The sequence below is a fragment of the Oncorhynchus keta genome, chromosome 10 (assembly GCF_023373465.1).
Source record: "Oncorhynchus keta strain PuntledgeMale-10-30-2019 chromosome 10, Oket_V2, whole genome shotgun sequence".
In the NCBI taxonomy this organism is placed as follows: Eukaryota; Metazoa; Chordata; class Actinopteri; order Salmoniformes; family Salmonidae; genus Oncorhynchus; species Oncorhynchus keta.
In genome coordinates, this window is record NC_068430.1 from 57,883,804 (window position 1) to 57,908,500 (window position 24,697).

The 24,697-nt window shown below is 41.9% G+C and overlaps 1 protein-coding gene across 3 annotated transcripts; it reads left to right on the forward strand.

Annotated features, from left to right (window-relative positions):
• The first annotated feature begins 335 nt into the window (after positions 1-335).
• On the forward strand, positions 336-24,551 carry LOC118389033 (DDB1- and CUL4-associated factor 12-like). Of its 3 annotated transcripts, XM_035778726.2 has the most exons (10): positions 337-757; positions 7,306-7,596; positions 7,777-8,049; positions 9,422-9,482; positions 13,638-13,831; positions 13,945-14,010; positions 14,278-14,440; positions 18,954-18,965; positions 19,553-19,731; positions 21,519-24,551. In XM_035778726.2, exons 1-10 carry the CDS (start codon positions 698-700, stop codon positions 21,675-21,677), a joined length of 1,458 nt encoding a protein of 485 aa, XP_035634619.1. In that variant the 5' UTR covers positions 337-697; the 3' UTR covers positions 21,678-24,551. The 3 variants fall into 3 exon arrangements, with proteins under 3 accessions (XP_052383299.1, XP_035634619.1, XP_035634621.1); XM_035778728.2 differs by lacking the exon at positions 18,954-18,965; XM_052527339.1 differs by lacking the exon at positions 21,519-24,551 and having other exon boundaries at positions 336-757; positions 18,954-19,690.
• Positions 24,552-24,697: the final 146 nt, after the last annotated feature.

Genomic DNA, 24,697 nt, shown 5'->3' on the forward strand with positions numbered 1-24,697 from the left:
GTCATTGTAAATAAGAAGTTGTTCTTAACTGATTTGTCCAGTTAACAATGTTAAATTCAATTAAAAGAATTACAAAAACATAATGTTCTCAATATAATGAGTGGTTATCCTGAGTTGAGTCGAACTAAGAGTTTACTAAAGTTACCTCGCTAACTCCTCAAACCTGCTTTGTAGGCTCTGACTGCTATGAAATCGGCAACCGGAGTAGATTGCCAGCGTGATTTTACTAACGCACGGGAAGAGTTCCGAAGCGTAAGTATGACGTCAATTACAACTGGTTTGTGAACGCGCACGCTTTAGCGTACGTGCACGTTCGACGTTTTTGTTGCTGTTGAATTGTACTGCAGTTGCGCGCGGCACAATATTGTTACGGTTGGTGACGCTGTTTGTAAAGAAAGAAAGAAGGATGGAGAACATATAAAAAGAGAGATGGAGGAGAGCCTTACATTTAGCCTCCACTTAAGCAAATTGTATTCGGTTAAAAGCTAACCTACGCGCGTAGCTATAGTTTTAGTTTTGGAACCCGGAGGGTAGACTAACGTTAGCTAGTCAACATCACCCTATGTGATCTTCCTTCCCCGCCGCATGCTGCTACAGTCAGAGCCAGACAACAAAATAGCTAATCGCCATTATATGACCCAGTACCTAGCGTCAGTATTGCCCTCCATGTGGGTGAGAGGCTTGTGTGTGTCAGATTATGGCGAGAAAAACAGTTAACAGGAAAAGGAAGGCAGGGGAGTCCAAGGACCAACAACAGGTAGGCAAAAACGGTGGCGATTCAGGCAAACCTTGGTTAGCCTGACAAGCTAGCGAATGTTAACATTTTGCGTTGAATGTTTGACTATATGACGTTAGCTAACAGGTTGGAAGTTAGCTGCGTGGCATTATCTATCAAGCATGCTAAAAGGCACAAATTGTTTTTGAAAATGTAATAAAGTAGCTGTACCTTCATAGACGGCTAGGTAGCTACCGGAACTTGCTAAATTACCTTGTTAGCCAATAATGTAACAGCTAGCTAACACACTGGCGAGTTAGCTAACGTAAATTCGCGTTCTCATTCACGATTTCCTTTGACTGTCCCTCCTTTGTTTTTTTTATTTTATTACATTGACAGTTTCCCTAACTTGTTTTTAACAATACATTTAGACTTGTGACGTGTTGGTTAGGTCCAACGTTAGGCCTAACAGTGCCACATTAGGCAATTATGCATTGGATTAACTATTTATTGGGTTGTAGGGGACGGTGAAAAAAAATATTTCATGTCATTCAATAGAGATATACCAGAGTAAAACTGAGAGTAGTGTAAAATAATAGTAATTATTGTTGTTAGTTAGCTAACTTATATCCTATTCGACTGGACTAGGTTGTTGGGTGTTATTATTAGGTAGGTAGTGTTAAAGGGCAATTCCAGCACTTTTAAACGTAATTTTCATAATCTCCAACACACTAAAAAATGCTTCTCTGTGACATCACAGGGTAGAATTCAAAGTAGTAAAAACAGGGTTGTGTATCGGAGGACGCATGACTTTCAACCTGGGTCTCTCCCGAGCCCGTACGGGAGATGAGACAAGATAGTAGCTACTAACAATTGGATACCACGAAATTGGGGAGAAAAAGGGGTAAAAAAAAAAAAGTTGTTATTGTAGACGCGTTTCGAGTATGATTGTATGCAGACTTTCTATGCAAATGTACTTTCATCAAGGACTTAAGAAACCAATTATATCACCTTTCTCTCTTTGTCAGTAATCATTAGTCAGCATCACTGTGTAACATGATCATGATAATGGTCATGATCATACCCTTTCTACTGCCACCGAAGTGTTAACAGGCAATTGTTTTTATCTGTGTGTGATCTATTTCACGTTCTCATATGAACTGCAATCGTGTGTTCTGCTAACTGGAGCATTGCATGGAATAATAAAGTTCTTATTTTCAAAACATAATTAAGGTCTTAAAAATCCATACATGTTCACCGGTCATGCTGAGTTTGTGTACTTCCTTGAGTAAGTACGGGTACCCCCAGTGACAATATTGGTCTGTATCGGTGTAGTCTGCCCTGCCAGTGCTTGTGAACTGCAGCTGTCAAGTCTGAGGTGATTTACAATCTGACAAAAATGTCTATGAAAGTGCAAAACCTGTGTGAAATTATTATTTTTTACCATTTCACATCATGAAAATGAAGTTTAACCCTTCATACAGTAGGAAAGACATCAACGTATTGACATATGTAAATATACAGTAGAGATTAGAGGTCGGCCGATTATGATTTTTCAACGCCGATACCGATTTATTGGAGGGCCAAAAAGCCGAAACCGATTAATCTGACGAATTTTTGGGGAGTGTTTTTTTTTGTAATAATAATGACAATTACAATAATACTGAATTAACACTTATTTTAACTTAATATAATACATCAATAAAATCAATAGTCTCAAATAAATAATGGAACATGTTCAATTTGGTTTAAATAATGCAAAAACAAAGTGTTGGAGAAGAAAGTAATATGTGCCATGTAAAAAAGCTAAAGTTTAAGTTCCTTGCTCAGAACATGAGAACATATGAAAGTTGGTGGTTCTTTTTAACATGAGACTTCAATATTCCAAGGTAAGAGGTATTAGGTTGTAGTTAATATAGTATTTATAGGACTTTCTCTCTATACCATTTGTATTTCATTTACCTTTGACTATTGGATGTTCTTATAGGCACTATAGTATTGCCAGTGTAACAGTATAGCTTCTGTCCCCCTCCTCGCCCCTACCTGGGCTCGAACCAGGAACACATCGACAGCCACATTCGAAGCATCGTTACCCATTGAAAATCTAAAAGCGAGTGACGTTTGATACAGTATTAGCGCACACCCAGCTAACTAGCTAGCCATTTCACATTGGTTACACCAGCCATTAGGCTGATAGGCTTGACGTCATAAACAGCGCTGTGCTTGCGAAGAGCTGCTGGCAAAACGCACAAAAGTGCTGTTTGAATGAATGATTACAGGCCTGCTGCTGCTCAGTCAGACTCCTCTATCAAATCAGACTTTTTCATAACATAATACCACACAGAAATAAGAGCCTTTGGTCATTAATATGATCGAATCCGGAAACTATCATTTTGAAAACAAAACTTTTATTTCTTTGAAATACGGAACCGTTCTGTATTTTATCTAACGGGTGGCATCCCTAAGTCTAAATATTCTTGTTACATTGCACAACCTTCAATGTATGTCATAATTACGTAAAATTCTGGCAAATTAGTTCGCAATGAGCCAGGCAGCCCAAACGGTTGCATATACCCTGACTCTGCGTGCAATGAACGCAAGAGAAATTACACAATTTTACCTGGTTAATATTGCCTGCTAAACTGGATTAGTAGTTATAACTAGAGATTATGATTGATTGTTTTTTATAAGATAAGTTTAATGCGAGCTAGCAATTTACCTTGGCTTCTACTGCATTTGCATAACAGGCAGGCTACTCGTGGAGTGCAATGGTTCGAGCGTTGGACTAGTTATCTGTGCGGTTGCAACCCCTGGGCTGACAATGTGAATCTGTCGTTCTTCCCCTGAACAAGGCAGTTAACCCACAGTTCCTAGTCAGTCATTGAAAATAAGAAAGTGTTCTTAACTGACTTGCCTTTTTAAATAAAAGGTATACAAATATTTAAATAAATAATCGGAAATCTGCGCCCAAAAATGCCGATTTTCGATTGTTATGAAAACTTGAAATCGGCCCTAATTAATCGTCCATTCCGATTTAATTGGTCGACCTCTAGTAGAGGTGATTAGGGATGAGTGAGGAATGAGTCCAGCTAGCTCAAATAAACAAGGGAATGAAATGGGTGTATCAATCCCTGAGTCTATTGTTCATCTAGAGGTACACACTGAGTCTACAAAACATTAACACCAGCTATTTCCATGACACACTGACCAGGTGACAGCCTTGATCCCTTATTGATGTAACTTGTTAAATGGACTTCAAATCAGTGTAGATGAACGAAGGGGAGAAAGGTTAAAGAAGGATTTTTAAGCCTTGAGACATGGATTGTGGTATACTCTGTGGATATACAGTACAGGCAGTTTGTGGGACTGGTAACAAAAAAAAAACGGACTCTCATGCTGTTGAAATGCCGTTCTTGAGGAGAAACCAACCACACAGGATTTGTGTAAAAAAATAAATAAATTAAAGTTAAATATAAGAACTCATTCTTATTTACAATGACGGCCTACCAGGGAACAGTGGGTTAACTGCCTTGTTCAGGGCCAGGATGATAGATTTTTACATTGTCAGCTCGGGGATTCGATCCAGCAACCTTTCGGTTACTGGCTTAACACTCTAACCACTAGGCTACCTGCAGCCCCTAAATACATCTCGCCAGCCAAGGAAGATGAGGTTTGGGTGGCTGCAGGTCAAGTTGTCCACACCCTGGGTTCTTTTGTGGACAACTGGGAGGAGGTACCATTTCATATAGCCTGTGCTGGCAGATTAAAGGGTGAGAGAGAATACAAAGCCATGAGCTTATAAAAAAAACTTTTGGAATTGAGTTTTGAGTTCTTGTTAGTTTATTCTGTTACTCAAGTGATTGATAATAACATTTAATATTTGAAATTAAAAATCTGTCATTCATGATCTGGAATGAAATTCCGAAAACGTAAATTTGAAATGGTGTGCAGTGTCATTTGCTGTCTGTGTTTTGGGAACCTGTCACATCCATAACATTTTCCTCTAGCTTTTGAGGCACTTTTTTTTGTTGCAATTTACCGGACATGCATATACATTGGGTGCATAAAGCATTAGGGCGTCCACTCACGGTGCTCAAAAACACATTTAGATTATTGTAATTCATTTTAACAGAGTAGAAATTAGCCTTAAAAGTTGTAATAATAAAGTAGAATGATCTATACCAACATGACAGGTTTTATTGAAAAGTTGTGCCTTCATCCCTGCTATAAATCATAAATTAAAAATAAGATATTCATTTTTAAAGAAACATTTAACCCAGAAGAGCAAGTCGCCTACACAGTAACTTCAAAATATTGTATATTTGTGAACTCCTGTCTTACAGGCTATTTTATGAACATTTTTAATTAATAAAACACAGCTGTTTTCAAATACAACCTAGGCTTCTAACTTTAATTTAGCCTAGGCATTAACATTTTAATTAGGCCTAAAAAATAACAAAACATGCCTGTTTACGAACACCAGGGCAGGCCTCCCCACACCCATTCCCGCTGCGATTCAGCACCACAGCAGTGGAAAGAGGTCAATTTCGGCAACCACAAAATAAAGAACTGGTAAAACTGATGTTACAGTCAGATTCAATTATGTAAATAAGCAAAATTAATTAAGGCTGGTTCATTAAATGAGAGATTATTTTACAATGCTCCTGTGAAACGAGGCCCTCGCCATGCATTTATGAAAGCACTTGTTTCCAAAGCTCAGATGATATCGCACTCTTATTTAAAAAAAAAAAAAAACATTTTTACAGTTCTACTGGATGATTATAGTAAATGTTGTTTATTGGATACATGACACCCAGGCGGCATATGTGGATATTGCCTAGGGCGGCAGCAGAACTGCTAGGACTGAGCCCGACAAACACAATTTGCCTCTAATTTACTAGCGTTTGCGGCAGACCTTGGCTTTCTCAAAGTTGCTGCTACTGTTGGGAAGTCAAAACTATCCAACTCCTTGGAGCTGCCTTGCGATGCGTATCATTACGTTTACTCTGTTTTGGAGAAAGAATCCCCTCTCAGCGGGCACACTGGAAATGGGGAAAATCCAAACAAGCGTCGTCAATTTTTCCCTTACAAGGACCTCAAGTATTTTGCGTTAGTAAAAATAGAAACACACACCATATACTAATTTCCAGGCAGATTGAGGATTTATTAGTTTATGAAATATAATTGCCTTTGAAGTTGGAGCACATCAACTGGTATTTCCATCAATTAATAAAACAGCATTATTTTGCAATGGATTTGATTTTTTTTCTTCTCCCGGAGAATTTGGCCGACAATTTATTTTAATGGCTTTTTAAAAACAATCTTGGTTTGTGTGTGTGTACGGATCCTGCCTTTTTATAAAGTGTCTCTGAATGTGTGTGTGCGCTTAGATCCTGACCTAGTTGGCTCCTTGTATCTGGGTCAGTGGGCTGGGAGTGATGACCATAGCCTTAGGGGGATGAGTGTACTGTGCATGGAAGGGACAGAGTGCAGCGGGAGGGAGGGGGTCATGGTTGTAAGGAGGGATTAAGACTGGGCAGAGGGATAGGGTTCTGGATTTTTTTAAACGCGAGAAGGCACAGAGGGTAAATGTACCGCATTAAGTAGATTATTATAATTATTTCTATATATATTAAAAATTAACCTAACCTAGGCTGGAGCCTAATTTCTTCCTCTTCCCTGATGGTCTTCTGACAGCTGAGCTAGGGCCTATTGGTGTGTTCAAGACAGCTGTGAACTCTGAAGAAAACGAGCTCAGACTGGGAAAAATCGTGAAGTCAGTGACCTTCAGGTCTGAGAAGTCGGAGCTCTAGGATCATGCCGAGTTTCCAATTTGAAATTCCAAGTTGGATGACCATTCGAAAATATTTTTCCCAGTCGGAGCTTGTTTATTTCAGACTTCCCAGTAGGGGTGTGAACGTCATTTAAAAAAAAAAAACTGAATCGGGATCCTTAATCTGTATGCAAATTGTTTTTTAAATATTTTTAAACATAGATTCATAAAGTAATAGTGGGTCAATTTCCACAACTTCTCCACTGTTTTGGTACCCTGGGTACCACACTGAACAGCTTGAATTTAACTCATGCACATGCGCAAATAAGTGTTGCATCTCGCTCATCTCAATATCCTAACCTATTCATTGATGAAAGGCTCTGCTTTACTGAAGTTTCTAGACCCCACAAGCCAAGACATTGATTCCTGTTTTTGATTGCCGATAGATAGGCCTAATTCACAGTTTTGACTGTCTGCCTGGTGGCCGACCTGCCTTTACTGTGCCCCTCCCCTCTCTGTCTCTTGCTCGCTATGGAAGATGTTTGTATTCTCTGAAGTAATGCAACTAATCAGTCTCCTTTTCACAAAATCGTCATCTTAAGGCGTCTGCATGCTTGCCACCCGAAACAGTTCTCTAGAGTTCGCACTGATTTTAATCCCCAACTAACCCATTTGGTGGAAACATACCACTGGTCGGAAAAAATGTGGATAAAAATCTGTCGCCAATTGGATGGAAATCTAGCTACTGTACTTGATTTACATGGTGTTCATCTCATTTAAGCCTTGTTAACCTTTATCATTTTCTCTCCTCTGTCAGGTGGGCTGGTGCCAGTCTGCATACAAGCGGGCACGCGTGTCTTCCTCGTCCCGGCATGCCCAGCAGTGGTGGCGTAGTCTGCGCTCGGTGGTGTACGCACTCCAGGGCCGTGAGATTCGGCCTCAGCAGCAGCATGAATGGCGTCTCCAGCGTAGCTTGCAGGGCTTTGCTGCCGGCCGCCTCCCGGGCCTCCTGAAGGAGCGGGAGTTCTCCCTGGGCCGCCTCAACAAGGTGTTCGCCTCGCAGTGGCTCAATCACCGCCAGGTGGTGTGTGGAACCAAGTGCAATACGGTGAGAGACTGCCCTCTCTTACTTTACTCTTTTTTTTTTTCTTCTTTCAAAAAGGAATAACTTTAAAAACATTTCCTGTTAACTGGAGTACCTTGAACTGACCTATTATGAATAAAAAGGACATGATTCCAGACCTTGTGTTATGTCTCTAATGAAAGGTTTCTTTCCTCCTATCCACAGCTATTTGTGGCAGATGTTCTGACAGGGAAGATTACACGCATCCCCATGCTGAAGGACCGGCAGGGCCAAGGAGGTGGCTCCGGGGGTGTTGGGGGGACAATAGGGGCCCCCTTCCTCGGAAGTGGCTCAGTGTCCGGGCTGGATCAGCAAGGCTGTGGGATCCACGCCATCGAGCTTAACCCCTCAGGCACTCTACTGGCCACGGGCGGAGACAACCCCAACAGCCTGGCTGTCTACCGTCTGCCCACCCTGGACCCCGTCTGCGTGGGAGATGTGAGTGGTGGCTGAGACAGCCTAAAAGAAAGTCTGATCATACAGGGTCTGACATCAACAATGGCCCGCTGGCCCGGGGCCAGTAAAAACATGTTTGGGCAGTCCATTTTGTCAGTCACTGACCCGATTGTGCCAGTAATTTCTCAGCGCGTTTTGGCGTTCCAGTTCGACGTTTACCTGCTCTGTCGCAGTCTGCCAATGAAAACCATTGAAGACTAAATACGGACAACTCTTGTATTTGAGCAATATGAATGGCTGTTTATTCCACACTCCTCGCGAGTCACCTTCTTGAGCATTACATGAGTTGATGCATTCACAAGGCATACGCAAACTGTCCAGAGTAAAAAATAAATAAAAGGCGCTCATCAATCCACTCACTGAGCTTATTTATTTTAGGGAAAGTGATTTACAAAAATAAAATAATTGATGCTGTTGATAGTCTGCAAAAATAAAAAGCTAAAATTAGACTATTGCATTGATTCTTCTGCCATTGTAATCCTTGGCTGGGCCAACGTCCAAACAACGTTTAAAAAAAATATATATATATATAATTTTCTGGATGGACAAATGCTTTCAGTGTAAACTTAAACGACTAAAACCAGATATAAAGTATGCCGAAAAGATAATGGACCTACGTTTTTAAATAATATAATCGTTGAAAACTAGCAATCACCAAAATAAATGTTCAGGGAGAATTTAAAACTCAAAAAATAATCAATTTAGCTGTATTTTACGTATGAGCAAAAGAACACCATGGCAAAATGCATAGAATTGCCAGGAACTATTTTTAAAACGGCAACATTTTCTCTCAGCTCCAAGGCAAATTTATGTAGAATTGCAGGAAATTGGCTTACCATGCTACAATTTCTCTACACTGCCAAGATGGGGCCCTCTAAAATGTTCTCACATTTTGCTGGTCCAACTATGCTCATTGCCACACCCACCACCTAACCCATTTTTTATCCTGAGAAAAATATGTACTTTAGGTAGTTATCGCTTTTGAAAAGCCCTTGTCTTAAAAGGGGAAACGTCCTATTTTAAAATGACATACTTTAGAGACGAATGTTAATCCAATTAATACAACAATTATTTAAGAATGTCTTACATTGCTAAATTATATTATACCGCTTTTTAATATACCATAACTAAATGTAGCCTATTACTAGCTGAATGAAACAAGCATGTCAACAAATGTATTTATAAACCACCCAATGTCTTGGCCAGTAGAAATTCTGTTCGTGCTATTAGATTTTTAGCCAACTAGCCTGGCGGACCAGTGAGGGAATAAAAGTAAATGTTGGACCCTGTCATACAATTCCTGGAATACAATGAAAACATTTTTTATTTCATGGGAGGGTTCTCTATTTTTCAGGATGGCCATAATGACTGGATCTTCTCCATTGCATGGATCAGCGACAGCATGGCGGTGTCTGGTAAGTGTTAAAGGTCCAATGCAGCCGTTTTTATCTCAATATCAAATACTTTCTGTGTAATTAATTACCTTACTGTGATTGTTATCAATGAAAACGGTCAAAAGTAATAAACAAATGGCTTCTTAGCAAAGGGTAATTTCTCAAGCAAGAATTCTGCTACGATTGTCTGGTGGTGGTCTGAGTGGGGAGGGGAAAACTGAAAATTAACTGTTGTTGCCAGAGAGCTTTGGAATTCTCTTTCTTATTGGTCTAACTTGTTTACTGCATGGTGATGTCACCATGGAAGGTCTAAACTCCATTCCACCAAAACAGGCTGAAATTTCAGGTGGTCTTTTCGAACAGCTCTTAAATTAAAATGGCATTATCATAATTTTCACAATTTCACATTATTATTCCAATCTCCGTGTGGAAATGTATATGAAACACAGTAAAAATGACAATACAAACACAGTAAAAATGTTGACTACACTAGGCCTTTAAATGGCACAGATTGCACTTACTGAAGTCCTACATCTTACGCGAATGCTATTTAGAGACTTTTTAAAAATGTTTATCTTTACGTTTTTTTGTACAGAAAGTTGATACTATTGTCACGTATGACCGCCAAGAACTTTTGGACGTCGTATCGACAGTTACTATCCTCAATTTCGACTTCAAATCTGACTTCAACTCAGACTCCGCTGTTCACACAGGACGCTAATTCCTTTGTTTCATGGGCTACCAAAACGCCACAGGCGATCATGAAACAGTCTACAGGGAGGTAGTCAGACTTGGAAGTGTGGTGCCAGGACAACATCAGTAAGACCCTGCAGCTGATTGCGGACAACAAGAGAAATGCAGGGCTGTAGTGGAGCGGGTCGAGAGCTTCATGTTCTTTGGCGTTCACATCACTAAGGACTTAACATGGTACACACACACCCGCACGGTTGTGCACGACAATGCCTCTTCCCCCACGAGGAGGCTGAAAAGATTAGGCATGCACCCTCGGACCCCCAAAGTTCAACAGCATCTGACTGGCTGCATCACCGCTTGGTATGGCAAATGCACTGCCCTCAACCTCAAAGCAAATCACTGGGCCGATTTCTTTGCCATCCAGGACTTCGATATTAGGCTGTGTCAAGAGGAAGGCCTGGAAAATTGCCAAGAACTTCAGCCACCCAAGACTGCAAACAGTACCGGAGCATCTGCTCTCAGGCCAACAGGCTCGGAGACAGCTTCTACTCCGAAGCCAAAAGACTGCTAAATAGTTCAATGGACTATTTGCATTGACCCTATATTGCAGTGAGTCTACACTCACAAAACTATTCACTACATGACCAAAAGTATGTGGACACCTGATTGATTGGAAGCACAGAATCATCGTTAATGTCATTGTATGCTGTAGCGTTAAGATTTCCCTTCACTGGAACTCAGGGGCCTAGCACAAACCATTAAAAGCAGCCGCAGACCATAATGCCTCCTCCACCAAACTTTACAATTGGCACTATGCATTCGGCAGGTAGCATTCTCCTGGCACCCGCTAAACCCAGATTCGTCTGTCGGACGGCCAGATGGTGAAGCGTGATGCACCACTCCAGCCAACGCTTGGCATTGCACATGGTGATCTTAGGCTTGTGTGCAAGTGTGCAGCCATGGAAACACATTTCATGAAGCTCCCGACTAACAGTTCTTGTGCTGATGTTGCTTCCAGAGGCAGTTTGGAACTTAGTACTGAATGTTGCACTTGGCGGACCCGTCCCGTGTGCTTGTGTGGCCTCGCACTTCGGTGCTGAGCCGTTGTTGCTCCTAGAGGTTTCCACTTCACAATAACAGCACATACAGTTGACTGGGGTAGCTCTAGCAGGGTAGAAATTTGACAAACTGACTTGTTGGAGAGGTGAAATTCTATGACTGTCACGTTGAACGTCTCTGAGCTCTTCAGTAAGGACTTTCTACTGCCAATGTTTGTCCATGGAGATTGCATGGCTGTGTGCTTCATTTTATAGACCTGTCAGCGATGGGTATGGCTGATAAATCCACTAGTTTGAAGGGGTGTCCACATACTATTGTGTGTATATAGTGTATACTCACACACTACACTGACACAAAACCCACACACATTCACATAGACTACATATGTACAAACACACACACCATATGCTGCTGCTTACACTTATATATTCTGGTGCCTAGTCACTTAACCATCCCTTTTATGTACATACAGTTGAAGTCGGAAGTTTACGTACAGTTTACGTACACTTAGGTTGGAGTCATTAAAATCAGTTTTTCAAACACTCCACAAATTTCTTGTCAACAAACTATAGTTTTGGAAAGTTGGTTAGGATATCTACTTTGTGCATGACACAAGTCATTTTTCCAACAATTGTTTACAGACAGATTATTTCACTTATAATTCACTATATCACAATTCCAGTGGGTCAGAAGTTTACATACACTATGTTGACTGTGCCTTTAAACCGCTTGGAAAAATCAAGAAAATGTCGTCATGGCTTTAGAAGCTTCTGATAGGCTAATTGACATCATTTGAGTCAATTGGAGGTGTACCTGTGGATGTATTTCAAGGCCTACCTTCAAACTCAGTGGCTCTTTGCTTGACATCATGGGAAAGTCATAGGAAATCAGCCAAGACTTCAGAAAAAAATGGTATACCTTGACAAGTCTGGTTCATCCTTGGGAGCAAGTTCCAAATGCCTGAAGATACCACGTTCATCTGTACAAACAATAGTACACAAGTATTAACACCATGGGACCATGCAGCCGTCATACCGCTCAGGATGGAGACATGTTCTGTTTCCTAGAGATGAACGTACTATGGTGTGAAAATCAATCCCAGAACAACAGCAAAGTACCTTGTGAAGATGCTGGAGGAAACAGGTACAAAAGTATCTATATCCACAGTAAAACAAGTCCTATATCAACATAACCTGAAAGGCCGCTCAGCAAGGAAGAAGCCACTGCTCCAAAACCGTCCTAAAAAAGCCAGACTACGGTTTGCAACAGCACATGGGGACAAATATCTTACTTTTTGGAGAAATGTCCTCTAGTTTGATAAAACAAAAATAGAACTGTTTGGCCATAATGACCATCATTATGTTTGGGGGAAAAGGGGGGATGTTTGCAAGCCGAAGAACACCATCCCACCGTGAAGCACGGGGGTGGCAGCATCATGTTGTGGGGGTGCTTTGCTGCAGGAGGGACTGGTGCACTTCACAAAATAGATGACATCAGGAGGAAGGAACATTGTGGATATATTGAAGCAACATCTCAATACATCAGTCAGGAAGTTGAAGCTTGGTCGCAAATGGGTCTTCCAAATGGGCAATGACCCCAAGCATACTTCCAAAGTTGTGCCAAAATGGCTTACGGTCAACAAAGTCAAGGTACTGAAGTGGCCATCACAAAGCCACGATCTCAATCTTCTAGAAGATTTGCGGGCAGAACTGAAAAAGCATGTGCGAGCCAGGAGGCCCGCAAACCTGACTCAGTTACACCAGCCCTGTCAGGAGGAATGGGCCATCATTCACCCAACTTATTTTGAGAAGCTTGTGGAAGGCTACTCAAAACGTTTGACCCAAGTTAAACAATTTAAAGGCAATGCTACCAAATACTAATTGAGTGTATGTAAACTTCTGACCCACTGAGAATGTAATTAAAGAAATAAAAGCTGAAATAAATCATTCTCTCCTATTATTCTGACATTTCACATTCTTAAACTGAACTGGTGGTCCTAACTGACCTAAGACAGGGAATTTTTACTCTGATTCAATGTCAGGAGTTCTGAAAACTGAGTTTAAATGTATTTGGCTAAGGTGTATGTAAACTTACAACTTCAACTGTATCTACCTCAAATACCTCGTACCCCTGCACATTGATCTGGTACACCCTGTCTATTGCTTCATTCTTGTGTATTTTATTCCTTGTTACTATTTGTCATATTTTGTAACTCTACATCATTGGGAAAAAAAATCTTAAGCAAGCATTTCACAGTAACGTCTACACCTGTTGTATTCGGCGCATGTGACCAATAAAATTAGATTTGAAGTGACAAATTGCCACCGGGAGAACTTCAAACTTTTGTTCATCCTCGATAGTTTTTCATGTATATAATGCCTCCATATGAAATCCACCAACTAATAATATGCTGCTACTCCCCAGGGTCCCGGGACGGTTCCATGGGACTGTGGGAGGTGTCCGAGGGGGTGCTGAGCCAGGCTATGAGACAGCAGGATGAGGAGGGGGTCCCCTGCTACTCTCATATCTCCCACCGTGCCCTGGAGGACATCCCCAAGGAATACACTAACCCGTACAACTGCAAAGTGAGGGCCCTTGCCTTCAACAACAACCACAAGGTCAGCCACACCACCCTCCTTGCCTTCAGAGACAAACCATTGCCTGTGTTCCCCGGTACACATCTGTGTTGTAATTGGAGACCTACATGCTAGCTCTTCTCACTTTTTCTCAGGAGCTTGGTGCAGTGTCCCTGGATGGCTATTTTCACCTTTGGAAGGCAGAGCAAAACTTGAGCAAGGTCGGTTTGAGTATCTCAGGGTCCGCTCTGCTTATCAATGTTTGCTTTGTTCTGTGACTGTACTTGCAGACTTTGAAGATTATGAAGACTTCTTTGGTGTCCTCATAAGTCAGTGTTGAACCCTACTGCATTTTGTTGAATGTCCTCACATACCACAAAAAAAACAAATGTTTCGGGTCAAGACGATTTGTATGCATGTTTGTCCTTAGGGCTGGTCATATAGCTCAACATGGCTGTCTAACAAGTCAATATATCTGTTGTCCATAGCTGCTGTCAACGAAGCTGCCTCACTGCAAAGAGAATGTGTGTCTGGCGTATGGTCAGGACTGGTCGGTGTACGCAGTGGGCTCTCAGGCCCATGTGTCCTTCCTGGACCCCCGCCAGCCCACTCACAACATCAAATCAGTCAGTTCCCGGGAGAGAGGAAGCGGTGAGGAATTGACACCACACTACACTGTTTGATACTGACATACACACATATGCAAATGCACATACAAAGGGTGCATTAATGGATACAGTGCATTTGGAAAGTATTCAGACCCCTTGACTTTTTCCACATTTTGTTAAGTTAAAGATTTATTCTAAAACGGATTAAATCGTTTTTGTCCCTAATCAATCTACACCCAATACCCCATAATGACAAAGCAAAAACTGTTTTTTTAGAATTTATATATAAATCAATAAAAATGAAATCACATTTACATAAGTATTCAGACCCTTTACTCAGTATTTTGTTGAAGTACCTTTGGCAGCAGTTACAGCCTTGAGTCTTGAGTATGACGCTACAAGCTTGGCACACGTGTATTTGGGGAGTTTCTCTCATTCTTCTCTGTAGACACTCTCCAGAGATGTTCGATCGGGTTCAAGTCCGGACTCTGCCTGGGCCACTCGAGGACATTCAGAGACTTGTCCTGAAGCCACTCCTGCGTTGTCTTTGTTGTGTGTTTAGGGTTGTTGTCCTGTTGGAAGGTGAACCTTTGCCCCAGTCTGAGGTCCTGAGCTCTCTGGAGCAGGTTTTCATCAAGGATCTCTCTATACTTTGCTCTGTTCATCTTTCCCTCGATCCTGACTAGTCTCCCAGTCCCTGCCACTGACAAACATCCCCACAGCATGATGCTGCCACTAGGGTTGCAAAGAGTCGGAAACTTTCCGGTAAATTTAAGCCCTGGAATTTGGGGAAGTTTGCTTAAATTCATCAAAAAAGTTTGCTTAGAACAGTGAACCTTTTTTTGTGGGATACACATAAGGCAATTCTAGGTCTTGTGGCATATTTTGGTTAAACTATCCCCAATTCAATGGAATTGCAACCCTCTGCATGCACAGTGCATTCTTCCATCACATGTACAACTGATTCTCAAGATCTTGCACACTAATGAGATGCTATTGAGCCCACACTACTGCACTGTCTGAGCCAAGGACTATATGCTTTCTGGTAAGTTTTGATTACAATACTGGTTGGGGTGAATATATTTTATATGATATACATTTTTGTTAACTACTAAATAGTAGCCTACAGCAAAGTGTGTTTCATTTAATTTCTAACTTGTTAACAATTTCTGCCAGTTAGTTTTTGCTACCATGTTGGTTTTATCTTGCATGAGGCTTTTAACTGAGTGTTAATTGACCCGTTTCCATACACGTTTCATTTTAAAAACCATTTATCTTACAAATGAGCTGTTTAATAGAACTGCTTAACTATTTATCTGAATGTGGAATTGTATTTGTTGTTTTTTAAACTTAAAACATTTTTTTAATCTTTACAGGAAAATGTCACACACTATCTGATGTGTGGAGACATTTCACTGCAGCTAATGTATAAGGAAAAGCTGTATACATTTGCAAATACTGTGCCAAATCATATGTGAAGAATGCAACAAAGATGCAGAATTATCTGGCCAAGTGCATAAAGTTCCCTCAGCGCTCACAACAAGCAACCTCTGACAGAAGTCCCTCTACTTCTATTCGAGGTGAAAATGATGAACCAGACACCTTATCGATAGCAACAGCTCATGGTCCTCCTGGAATAAGATTTTTTATTGACTCAACGGAGGAACATAGTCAAAGAAATGCTGATGAATGTCTTGCTCAAGCTGTGTATGCAACTGGTTCATGCAACTGATGCACACAGGCAATGTGTATTGGAAGAGATTTCTGAATGTTCTTCACCAGCATACACCCCTCCAACCAGACATGCTTTATCTACTCATTTGCTGTATGCAGAGTTCAAGTGAAGGTCAATCAAATCATAGACAAAGCTAACTGTATTGCAATCATCTCTGATTGGTGGTTGAATGTTCGTGGGCAAGGAATAATTAACTACATCATCTCCACCCCTCAAACAGCATTCTACAAGAGCACAGACACAAGGGACAACAGACCCACCGGTCTCTACATTGCATATGAGCTGAAGGTGGTCATCAATGACCTTGGACCACAGAAGGTATTTGCACTGGTGACCAGACAATGCTGTGAACATGAAGGCGGCTTGGTCTAAAGTGGAGCAGTCCTGCCCTCACATCACACCCATTGGCTGTGCTGCTCATGCATTGAATCTGCTCCTCAAGGCCATCATGGCACTGAAAACAATTGATACACTCTACAAGAGAGCTGAGGAAATGGTTAGGTATGTGAAGGGTTATCAAGTTATAGCAGCAATCTACCTCACCAAGAAAAGTGAGAAGAATAAGAGCATCACATTGAATTTGCCCAGCAAAACATTTTGGAGTGGTGATGTCATCATATTTGACAGTCTCCTAGAGGGGAAGGAGTCGCTCCAAGAAATGGCCATAGCACAGTCTGCCGATATGGACAGCCCCATCAAGAGGATCCTCCTGGATGATGTATTTTGGGAGAGAGTGGTAAGCAGCCTGAAACTCCTGAAACCTATAGCAGTAGCCATTGCACGGATTGAGGGAGACAATGCCATCCTGTCTGATGATCAGACTATTCTTGCAGTTGTAAGAGAGAACACGTACTGCCCTGCCCACTTCACTGTTGCTCCAAGCAGAGGAAACTGCAGTTCTGAAATACATCAAAAAGCGCGAAGACTTCTGCCTGAAGCCCATACATGCCGCAGCGTACATGTTGGACCCCAAGTATGCTAGCAAGAGCATCCTGTCTGGAGCATCCTGTCTCGAGATCAACAAGGCCTATAGTGTCATCGCTACCGTGTGTCGCCATCTTGGCTTGGATGAGGGCAAGGTTCTTTGCAGTCTGCATCTCCATTCCAAGCAAGGGCTTTGGAATGGAGATGCAATATGGCAGTCATGCCAACATGTCTCATCAGTCACCTGGTGGAAGGGACTTTGTGGATCTGAGGCTCTTTCCCCTGTTGCCTCCGTCATCCTCCAAATCCCACCAACATCAGCCACCTCAGAGCGCAACTGGGCCTTGTTTGGGAACACACACCAAAGCACACAACAGGCTAACCAGTACAAGGGTTAAAAAATTGGTGGCCATCCGGGCAAATTTGAGGCTTTTTGAGTCTGACATCGAGCCATCCTCAACAAGGTTGGAAAGTGACTGTGAAAATGAGGCCTCAGGGTCTGATGTTCAAGAGGTGGACATTGAGGAGGTCCAGGGAGAAGACATGGAAGCCTGAGAGGAAGACAATCGAAACTTTAGTTTCTAGACTATCATTTTACAGATGTATGTTGAAAAATGTTTTTGGGGAGATGCGATGGATCATTGGGGATCATTCAATATTCCCTTTTATTGTTCAGTGAAATCATCCCATGTGACGAGTCAACTCATTTAATTAAAGTTGAATTCGTTTTTAAAAATTTCTATTGGAAGGATTTAATCATTTGCGATTTTGTCTATTTATGATAAGGTAAAAGGTTTACGTTTCTGTCTCCATATGATATAGTAAATATGTCCAATGCAAAAAACATTTATATTTAAATGGTATTAATATTTATTTGCATATTTTTCCGTTAATTCCCATATTCCTGTTAATTCCCATGGAAAGTTTCCACCTCTGAATATTCCCAAAATGTGCAATCCTAGCTGGCACCATGCTTCACTGTAGGGAGGGTTGCCTGGTTTCCTCCAGACGTGATGCTTGGCATTCAGGCCAAAGAGTTCAATCTTGGTTTCGTCAGACCATAGAATCAGAGAGTCCTTTAGGTGCCTTTTGGCAAACTAAGTGGGCTTTCATGTGCCTTTTACTGAGGAGTGGCTTCTGTCTGGCCACTCTTACCATAAAGCCCTGATTGATGGAATGCTGCAGAGATGGTTGTCCTTCTGGAAGGTTCTCCCATCTCCACAGAGGAGCTCTGGAGCTCTGTCAGAGTGACCATCGAGTTCTTGGTCACCTCCCTGATCAAGGCCCTTCTCCGCTGATTGTTCAGTTTGGCCAGGCGGCCAGTTCTAGGAAGTCTTGGTTGTTCCAAACTTCTTCCATTTAAGAATATTGGAGGCCACTGTGTTCTTGGGGACCTTCAATGCTGCATAGATGTTTTGGTACCCGTCCCCAGATCTCTTCTTCGACACAATCCTGTCTCAGAGCTTTACGGAAAATGTATTCAACCTCGTGGCTTGGTTTTTGCTCAGACATGCACTGTCAACTGTGGGTCCGTACATACACAGGCGTGTGCCTTTCTAAATTATGTCCAATCAATTGAATTTACCACAGGTGGACTCCAATCAAGTTGTAGAAACATCTCAAGGATGATCAATGGAAACAGGATGCACTTGAGCTCAATTTTGATTCTCATAGCAAAGGGTCTGAATATATTTTCCCTTAGTCATTGTGGGGTATTGTGTGTAGATTGATGGGGGTGGGAATTTAATCAATTTTAAAATAAGGCTGTAACGTAACAAAATGTGGATTAAGGGAAGGAGTCTGACTACTTTCCCGAATGCACTGTATGTAAACAACACAATAGCATACAAATGTTCTGTCAACTTTCTTTAATTTTCATTTCATTTCATTTCTCCAGAGGCAACACGAGGTACTACAAACACATTCCACCAAGAAGCAAAACAAAACCCAAACATTCTCCAAGACCCGCCCTGCACTTATGCTGCCTTCAAGTGGTGTCGGAATTATGTGGAAATATGACTTTCCGACTCAGAAATGTCACTTGAATGGCCTTCCAAGTCGGGATTACGAGTGGGAAAGTTGGGAGAAAATTATGATACCAGAGTTAACGACTTGTGGCATTACTTCACTGACCTTTCACCTTTCAACCAAAGATAAAACTAAGCAATTTACATTATTGGTGCATTATTTCATTGTAAATAATGGAGATGGTTTGGTTGTATTCTAAACGTAAGAAAAGCTAGCTAAATTATTATTAGCCACGTTAGCCAGCTAGCTAAAATCTCATTGGTTGAAGGGTTCTTTTGACTTCAAAAGCACTTGAAAGCACTCATGTTGGGAAATACGAGATTCCGGGGAGCATTTGAATGCGGCATTACAAATAAGTGCAGAGGCAGTACTTTTGAACGGAAAGTTAGTGATAGCTTATTTTTTTTACATTTATGAAGCTATTAAAAGCGAGGTTTAACTTGTCTGTGTGTTTGCTCTCCTTCTCAGGCATCCGCTCTGTGAGTTTCTATGAGCACATAGTGACAGTGGGCACGGGACAGGGCTCCCTGCTGTTCTATGATATTAGAGCCCAGAGGTTCTTGGAGGACCCTTCCAGCCCGGCCGGCGGGTTCCGGCAGCGCCCAGGAGAGGGCATTCTTAAACTCACCACAGGGAAGGGCTGGCTGGTACGCTTTATTTATTCCACTTTGTAAAGTATACCCCTCTTAGCAGAACACGTCAAGTTGAAAGTTCCTATTACTATACTGAACAAAAATATAAACACAAAATATAAAGTGTTTGTACCATGTTTCATGAGCTGAAATAAAAGATCCCAGAAATCTTCCATATGCACAAAAAGGTTATTTCTTTCAAATTTTGTGCACAAATGTGTTTACATTCCTGTTTGTGAGCATTTCTCCTTTGCCAAAATAATCCATCCACCTAACAGGTGTGGCATATCAAGAAGCTGATTAAACAGTATGAGCATTACACAGGTGCGCCTTGTGCTGTGGACAATAAAAGGCCACTCTAAAATGTGCAGTTTTGTCACACAACATAATGCCACAGATGTCTCAAGTTGAGGGACCATGCAATTGGCACGCTGACTGCAGGAATGTCCACCAGAGCTGTTGCCAGATAATTGAATGTTAATTTCTCTACCATAAGCCGCCTCCAACATAGGTTTAGAGAACTTGACAGTACAGACAATCGCAGGCCATGTAATCTCCACATCGGGCTTCTTCACCTGCGGGATCGTCGAGGCCAGCCACCCGGACAGTTAAGGAAACGGTGGGTTTGCACCACCAAAGATTTTTGCAGAAACTGTCTCAGGGAAGCTCGTCGTCCTCAACACTGTCTTGACCTGACTGCAGTTCGGCGTTGTAACAGACTTGTGGGCAAATCCTCACCTTTGATGGCCACTGCCACGTTGGAGAAGTGTGCTCTTCATAGATGAATCCCGGTTTCAACTGTACCGGGCAAATGGCAGGCGTGTATGGCGTTGTGTGCGTGAACAGTTTGCTGATAACTTTGAACAGAGTTCCCCATGGTGGCGGTGGGGCTATGGTGTGGGCAAGCATAAGCTATGGACAATGAACACAACTGCATTTTATCAATGGAAATGTTAATATCGTGACGAGATCCTGAGGCCTATTGTCGTGCCATTCATCTGCCGCCATCACCTGATGTTTCAGCATGATAATGCACGGCCCCATGTCGCAAAGATCTGTACACAATTAGAGGAAGCTGAAAATGTCCCAGTTCTTCCATGGCCTGCATACTCACCAGACATGTCACCCATTGAGCAGGTTTGGGATGCTCTGGATCGACGTGTACGACAGCGTGTTCCAGTTCCCGCCAATATCCAGCAACTTCACACAGCCATTGAAGAGGAGTGGGATGACATTCCACAGGCCACAGTCAACAGCCCGATCAACTCCATGCAAAGGAGATGTCGCGCTGGACAAGGCAAATGGTGGTCACACCATGTACTGACTGGTTTTCTGTGTTCTGTGACCAACAGATGCGTATTCCCAGCCATGTGATTACGGCCTAATGAATTTATTTGAATTGACGGATTTCTTTATATTGACGTTAGCTCGTGTCTCCATAATGACATGGTATAGCATTTCTAGATTGAAACAGTATTGTCATGAAACAGAACATATTTATGAACAGCTTATTTAAGATTTAAACAAAAAGAAGCTGTGCTTTTGGTGGAAAGCTGGGTTGAAAAACTAAGATCTTCTGGTCAAACTTTGCAATAAACTTATACAGGATATATTTAAACATTCTGGAAGTAAACTGTTAAGTGACACCTCACCTCAGTGATTAGTGTGTCTTGGACCTGCCTTGACAAGATGTTGGCACAAAACGATAAGAATAATTTCTCCCTCAGTGTTCTCTTCCTCTGTTTTTCTACCATCCTGTCACACCCTCCCTCACACCTGTTTCTCTCTCTCTCTTCCCCCAGAATCACGACGAGACGTGGAGGAGCTACTTCTCGGACATTAACTCGTTCCCCAACGCTGTGTACACACACTGCTACGACGATTCTGGCACCAAGCTGTTTGTGGCCGGCGGACCGCTGTGCTCGGGCCTTCACGGCAACTACGCAGGACTCTGGAGCTAGCCTTCTCTCGTGTCTCGCCATCTCTCCTTACCCCACCCCAGTCCCCCTCTTTGCTCCTCCTTTTGGTGTTACACTCACTGTCATCCCTTCAGTGTTGTCCGTCCCTCCCCTCACCAACATGTATCTCATCACCATCTCTTTGTTGCATCCCTCCATCCTCCCTTGCACTTTGTCCTGTCTTCTTTCAGTTCCCTATTCTCTGCTCCCCTTTTGTTTTATATATATATATATATTGATGATTAACCAGTGATGTTGTAGCGAGCTGGGAGGTCTGCCTCTGAAAAACTCAAATGAAAGTGTAACGTTTTATTACAATTTTCAACAGTCACATACTCCATGGATTGGACAGTTTTTGTTTTTTGTTTTTCCCTAAGGAAAGTTGTTTCCTTTGCTTGACAGTTTCCTTGCGTGGACATTCGGGAGACTTTTCCCCTTCTCTCTCCAAAAAAAAGGGGTATGATAAAAGAGGACAATAAGTTCTTAAGGATGGAACAAACAGGAGAATACTTACACTTTTCTAAGAAACTTAGAGAGGACATGCTCATTGGCTGGTACTGGGCCACCCTGTGCCATGGCAACTAAAGAGCCATAGCGATGGAAAAACTATCCAATCAGACGTAAGGTGAGAAGAAGCAGTGGATTAGTACAACCAATCAGATAGCCCCCGGCCACTTCTTTTTTTGACTGATGTGAAGGAGGGATGACTGTAGATTCTAAATGCCACATAGGTGTTCTGCTCTGAAATAATCATGGAGACTGCTTATTTTATTTAGATTCTGACTGATTTGAAAAACTTAGTTGTTATTACCTTTATTATTTATTCCCCCCCCCTCTCATGATCACCCTTAGCTATGGTCTTAGGCAGGGGTATTCAACACCAGTCCCGTGCGGAACGCAGTGTCTTCTGGTTCTTCCCCCAGTTAGTGGTCTGGTCATGTCAGTAGTTGTCCAGGGATTCCCTTTGACTTTTGATAGGCCACGTGGAGTTGTTGGCCTTTTGCTGAGACATTCCCAATAGTAACGGGTCTGGGCCCGGTTTCCCCAATGTATCTTAAGGCTTGGTTCGTTGTTTGAACCTACGTAGGAGCATTGTTAAATGTCTGACCTGTTTCCCACAACCATCGTTACTGACGTTGCACTGGAAAAGGGTAGTTATTTAACGACCACTCATAGAACAGCAAAGTGCGTCTTTTTAAATGTTTTTTTTGCCCTTCCGCGTCACTTCTTTATACACAGATCTCCGCTCAACACAAAATCAAGATGTTTATCTGTCTTTCTGTTACCACTGATAACTTCAGAACGAATGTGACTACAAATACAAAGTTGCCAATGCCTTTGCAATTGTTACCAACAAGAGAAGATATAAGATTCCGAGATGTCTGAGTTAAATGATAAATATATTAGGCTACACATAGACCTATCTATTGACATTTCTTATCAATTGAGTTTAGCTATTTATATGCTACTTTACATTTTCTGCCTCAATAGATTTAATGTGTAGTCTACATTAGCGCAATGATTTCAATAAGTATTTTATTTTTGGTACCTTTACCCCTTTTTCTCCCCCAATTTCATGATATCCAATTGGTAGTTAGTCTTGCCCCATCGCTGCAACTCCCACTACGGACTCGTGAGAGACTACGGTCGAGAGCCATGCGTCCTCCGAAACACGACCCTGCCAAGCCGCACTGCTTCTTGACACACTGCTCACTTAACCCGGAAGCCAACCGCACCAATATGTCGGAGGAAACACCGTTCAGCTGACGACCGAAGTCGGCTTGCAGGCACCCAAGGAGTCGATGGAGTGCGATGGGACAAGGAAATCCCGTCCGGCCTAACCCGGACGATGCTGGGCCAATTGTGCGCCACCTCATTGGTCTCCCGGTTACGGCCGGCTGTGACACAGCCTGAGATCAAACCCGGGTCTGTAGTGTTGCCACTAGACCACTGCACCACTTGGGAGGCCCATGATTTCAAATCTTGATTTAGTGCATTATAGGGTAAGCATTAGAATAAGCCTCCTCAATGTTTGTAGCCATAGGTGATCTCTAATAAGAGCTCATCCATTGTCAGTATTGTGGAATAATTTGAATGGTATGATTTGAAAGGGAGAACGCTGATCCGAGAACAGCGCTGTCTTTATTTAGATCATATCCGTATCAACACATGCCTCAACGACGCACTTGGCGAATGTTATCTGCTTGGTGTTTTGGGAAACTCATGTTACATCTTTGGCTGTTTTGTAGGAAAGCTGCATCGTTAAAACATTATGTTCCTTTGCTATTGGGAAACCTGGCCCTGGACAAGTGCATAGGGATTAGGGGTTGGAGTTGATTACCTCTAGAGGCACCATCGTTTTTGTCACTTGTTTCTATACGTATCAAGGGATGAGTGTAGCTTCTCTTTTCCTTGTGTGAAGGACAGGGTAGATTTGAGTTAATTTGTTGCCTTTCTCTAGTCTTTCTGTGAAAGACTGTCGCATGCTGACATTATTTAGCTTTTTTACATGGAACTTTTCTTAAGTGTTCATGATCATGCGAGAACAAAAACGAGACCCCAATTATGACTATAAGTTGAACAAATAAATAACCATCACTTTTAAAGAGTGTTTGAGATGTGTGTGTGTGTGAAATGCATAGGGTCAAATGCATACATTTTTATGTATATGTTTGAGGAGGTGTGGACTGACCTTTGCCTTTACTTTGGTGGTGACCTATTTTATACACACCTCGTGAATGTTTGTTTTGTTTTTTTACAAATGACTAAACCTGAGGATATTGTATGATATCAACAACAGCCAAAACACCATATTAAATCTTCAAAGAAAATAATGATACAAATAAAGTATATTGATGTAATATTTATCTTATTTCATATGGCTGTTTGTGTGGTTTATTTGATGTGTGCAGCATTGCATTTCTTTCATCACTCATTGCTGGTCATTGAGCGACCAATGCAGTAGGCCTACAGTTGCCAGAAGAGCAAATATAAATGCATTTGTCATTTCTTCATAAACAATA